This window comes from Anomalospiza imberbis, chromosome 9 (assembly GCF_031753505.1).
Source record: "Anomalospiza imberbis isolate Cuckoo-Finch-1a 21T00152 chromosome 9, ASM3175350v1, whole genome shotgun sequence".
Classification (NCBI taxonomy): Eukaryota; Metazoa; Chordata; class Aves; order Passeriformes; family Viduidae; genus Anomalospiza; species Anomalospiza imberbis.
The window spans coordinates 29,429,368-29,433,768 of record NC_089689.1 but is presented as its reverse complement, the minus strand read 5'-3'; the positions used below and the strand labels follow the sequence as shown (position 1 = coordinate 29,433,768).

Here is a 4,401-nt window from a genome sequence, read left to right as displayed (position 1 = left end):
GAATATGTATTTTTTTTTCCCTCTAAAATAAATAGTAAACATTGATTAAATCGACCCATCGTGTTTTATTTAAAATAATTTCCCTTATAATTAGCCCCGACCGCAGACCCAAAGCGTACCTATTCCGGCCGGGAATGCCGCAGCGCCGGGATGTAGTGTTGAAGTCAGGCCGAGAAAAAATAATGTATTTAGGGAAACATCACAGCGCGCTCGCGGGAGTCTCGGATCTGCCGGGGAAGGTCGATTTGGAAGGAATCGGGGTGATGGCGGCCCCGCCGCGGCGAACGAGCAGGGCCGGGCGCTATCGCTGCGCGGCCGCGCCCGGCGCATCCCGAACCGGCTGGAGCGACCGTGGGAAACCCGCCCGCACCGCGACCGGCGGAACCCAAAGCTCCGCGGCACCGGAGAACCGGCGCTCCGCGGCCGCGCCCCGAGCGCCTCTCCAGCCTCCGCGGCCGCGCAGCCCGTCCTGCGGGCGGGGGTCACAAAGACACCGCTCACACAGAGACGGGCAGAGCATTTTAAAAATTTATTTACAAAGTTGTGTACAACACGAAGGGATAACATTTAGAATACATATATTCATTCATATATAAACAGACTTCTATAATAGAATGACAGCGTTTTGCCTCCTTTTTTTTTTTCTCTCCAAAATTCTCTATTTTTTCTGTTCGTTCGTTTAATATTTAAAATTTCCCCCGCTTATTTCTTTTTTATACAATTTTTTTTTTTCTCGTTTGTTCGTTTATTTCGGATAAAACCGCTCGGAGCGCCGGAACCTTCAAAAAAAGTGAAAGTTCGCAGCTCCTAATCGCGACCGTCATTTTCGCCTCTTTAGAAAAATAAAAACCCCGAAAGCAACGTCAGTGATTTTTGATACAAATATGTACAAGCGGCGGTGGCCGGTGCCCGCTGCTGCTCCGAGCCCGGGCGGCCGCGGAGCCCCGAGGGGGCGGCCGGAGCTCGCCGGGGCGCGGCCCGGGGCTACCGCCCGGGGCTACTGCGCCGGCCACTTGGCCTGCACGGCGGCGGCGGGGGCTGCGGGCTGCAGGAACTGCCCCGCGATGATGTTGGTAGGCACGCTGAGGATGGGGGCGATGGCCGCGGTGGTCCTGGCCAGCGCCAGCGGCTGGTGGGCCATGAGGGCCGACTGCACGGTGACCGGCGGCCGCAGGAAAGTCTGTGCGCTGGCGGCCGAGCTGGCGGCAGGGACGCCGATGATGTTCTCGATGCTGAAGGACGGGCGGCTGCTGGGCTCCGACTTGACGATGGAGCCGGCGGCGCCCAGGCTGTTGAGCTGCAGCTGGAGGCTGGGGCTGAGCTGGGAGTTGAAGGCTTTGCGGCTCAGCTCGCTGGACGGCAGCAGCGGCACGGCGGGCGGCAGCATGGGCCCCACCGGGGGGATGTAGGGGTACTGCAGCGCGGCCGCGGCCGCCGCGGGGTGCGTGTAGGCGCCGGGGTGCAGCCCGTAGGGGCGGCCGTAGGGTCCGGCCAGGCCGTAGGCGCCGAAGCCCTGCATCATCAGCGCCGTCTGGTCCCGCAGGTGCTCCTGCTGGTGCCGCTTGAAGCGCTTCCTGCGGCGGAGGAAGCTGCCGTTATCGAACATGTCCTCGGACTGCGGGTCCAGCGTCCAGTAGTTGCCCTTGCCCGGGTTGCCGGGCTCCCGGGGGATCTTGACGAAGCAGTCGTTGAGGGAGAGGTTGTGGCGGATGCTGTTCTGCCAGGCGGGGAACTTCTCCCGGTAGTAGGGGAAGCGGTTGCTGATGAACTCACAGATGCCGCTGAGCGTCAGCTTCTTCTGCGGGCTCTGCAGGATGGCCATGGTGATGAGGGCGATGTACGAGTAGGGCGGCTTCACCAGGCTGCTCTTGGGCTTGCTCTGCCCCGCAGCCCCGCCGCCGCCGCTCGCCCCCTCCTCGCCGCCCCCCTTGCCGCCCTCGGCCGTGCCGCCGGGGGCCGTCCCGGCCGGGCTCCCGCTGCCGCTGCTGCCGCTCTCCGCGCCCGCCTCCGCGGGCAGCGCCAGCTCCGCCGCCTCGTCCAGCGGCAGGCGCGGCAGGGCGGCGGGGCTGCCGGCCTCGCCCTCGCTGTCCTTGCCCGGCCCGTCGTCGCCCTCGCCCACCACGTCGATATCCACATCCTCGGCCGCCGGGACGGCGGGGCCGGACATGTCGCTGGCGCTGCCGCCGCCCGACAGGGTCATCCCCGCTCGGCGGACGGGGCGCGGCGGCGGCGGGGCCTCCCGCCCGCACCGGGCTCCCCCCGCGCCCCGCTCCCGCCGCTCCTCCGACCGGCCCCGGGGGCTACACCCGAGCGGCCCGGCTGCGCCCCGCGGCGCCGTCCCCGCGGGGCATGGGGCGGCCGCGCCCGCTGCTCTCCCGTCCGCGGGGCTGCCCTGGCCGCCCGGTCACCTCCCGCCGCCGGGCATCGGGGCTCAGGCGGCGCCGCCGGATCCCGCCCGCCGCGATGCGCGCCCGAGGGCGCCGCGCATGGGGCCGCTCCGCGGGCCGCCGCCGCTCCACCGCTCCGCTCCGCGGCCGCGCCGCGCACCGCTCCGCCGCCCTCCGCGCCGGTTTGGCTTTTTTTGTTTGTTTGTTTCCTCTTCCCTCTTTCCTCCTCTCGTCTGGCTTTTTTTTGGCTGCTGTTTTTTCCCCCCCTCGGCGGAGGGAGGGGACGGAGCTGCCGGCGGCCGGGCGGGGCGGGGGCAGGAGGCCGGGGGTCGCGGGCCTCGCTCGCCACTTTGGCAGCGCGGCGGTCCCGACTGCCTGATAGATTACTTTCCCGTTAAAGATATACTCGGAGGCGGCTCCACGTGACCGCCTGACGTCAGGCGCCCCGCTGTGAAGTCATGCAAAACTCGAGTTGTTTCATGGACTGTCAACAAAGACCGGCGGCGGCTCCGCTCTGCCCGCCCCGACGGGGCCCGACGGCACCGGCACCGTCCGGCCCCCGCGGAAATGTTGCCGCACCGGGGCTCGCCGCTGCCGCTCTCGGTGCGCCGGGCCCGGAGACGCCGCTCTCGGGGCGCTCGGCAGCGCAGGCTCAGCAGATGCGCCGCCGCAAGAACGCTTAAAAGCACCAAGTTTGGGCTTTGAAACCACTTTTCCGTGGGTTCCTATTTTCTTTTTTAATTTTTTTTTTCCAGCGGCAGCAGCACCAGCTGGGAACGGAAGAGCAGAGAATAGCTATTGATTAATCTATTAGGTTAGTTGCAGGGAGAAATAAAAAAAAGACGTAAAATAACAAAGGGAAACTATAAATAAAGAACCTTTTAGCCGGTTACTTTTTTTTCTCTTTTTTTTTTCCTTTGCTTTTTTATAGCTCTTTTTTTTTTCTTTTTTCTTTTTTTTTTTTTTTTCCTCCTTTCCAGAGGTGTTAACGACTTAATCATTGCGGGCTTTAGCATATGAAAAAGTAGGAAATGAGGGAGTGTGTGTGAATGTGAGGACCGTATTGCCGCGGCCCCAGGTAAGCCCCGGCCCGGGGAAAGGCGCCCGGCGGGGCGGGAGGGGGCCCGGCCGCCCACCCCTGTCCCGGTGCGGAACCCCCCGCCCGGGCCCTCGGCCGCGGGTGGCTCCCGGGGTTTGGCTTTTTAATCCGTCCCGCCGAGCCCTTCGCTCTGGTACTTCCCGCACGTGTTGTCCGATTTCGGTAAATACAATTAAATTAGGGAAATGCCCCAGGAGTCAACGATTTCCTATGAGCGGCGCTGGTTTAGGTAAAGCAGTTCCCCTTCTTCGCCAAAACCCATCGGGGCTCGGAAGGATCGCTGTCCCGGCCTCTGGCAGAGCCTCTGCCGGGCCCGGCGCCGCGGGGAGGATGGGGGGAACCTTCCCGCGGGGCGCGGAGCCGCTTTCCCCCTGCGCTCCGTTTGTGCGCGTCTCCCACAGGATCTCCGCGGCCCGTGACCTCCGCACCCGCGCACCGCCCGCTGTCACACGCACACACGGAGTCACTGAGCCGCACGCACTCGCCTTGTGTGTCACCCGGCGCGCCGCAGAGGCTCTCCCAGGGAAAAAGGAGGAAAAACCCCAACTCCGCAGCCTCCTGTTCCATTTGTTGCGCTTTTCTTCGGTACAATAAAAGTCAAATTAATTGATTCGTATTATTAATTACGGTGCTTAGCGTGAAAAGAAACGTTTCCCCTCGATTAGGGCTCTATTGTGTTAATCCCGTGTTCAATCACGGCTGCCGGCTGAGCGGGGCCGCCCCGCTCCGCGCCTCTCCGCGCCCCTCCGCGGGCGCTGCTGCGGCTCCCAGGCCTTCATCTGCTGAAGTTTTGGGCAGCATTTCGAAGTCTATCCCGTTGGAAAGTATTAAGGAGCCCGTCCGGGCGGAGAAAAGCTTTGTTAAAAATCAGGAAAGTTTCCCCCAGATAAGCCGGGAGCCCCCGAACCCATGGAA

At 63.3% G+C, this 4,401-nt stretch overlaps 1 protein-coding gene across 1 annotated transcript; it reads right to left on the bottom strand.

Moving 5' to 3' along the window:
* Positions 1-514: 514 nt before the first annotated feature.
* Positions 515-2,335, bottom strand: FOXD3 (forkhead box D3). The gene has a single exon (XM_068199161.1). It carries the CDS (start codon positions 2,198-2,200, stop codon positions 998-1,000), a length of 1,203 nt encoding a protein of 400 aa, XP_068055262.1. The 5' UTR covers positions 2,201-2,335; the 3' UTR covers positions 515-997.
* Between the last annotated feature and the right edge of the window lie 2,066 nt (positions 2,336-4,401).

Coding starts and splice junctions, on each gene's coding strand:
- FOXD3 (XM_068199161.1), bottom strand. CDS start 2,200: ATGACCCTGTCGGGCGGCGGCAGCGCCAGCGACATGTCCGGCCCCGCC.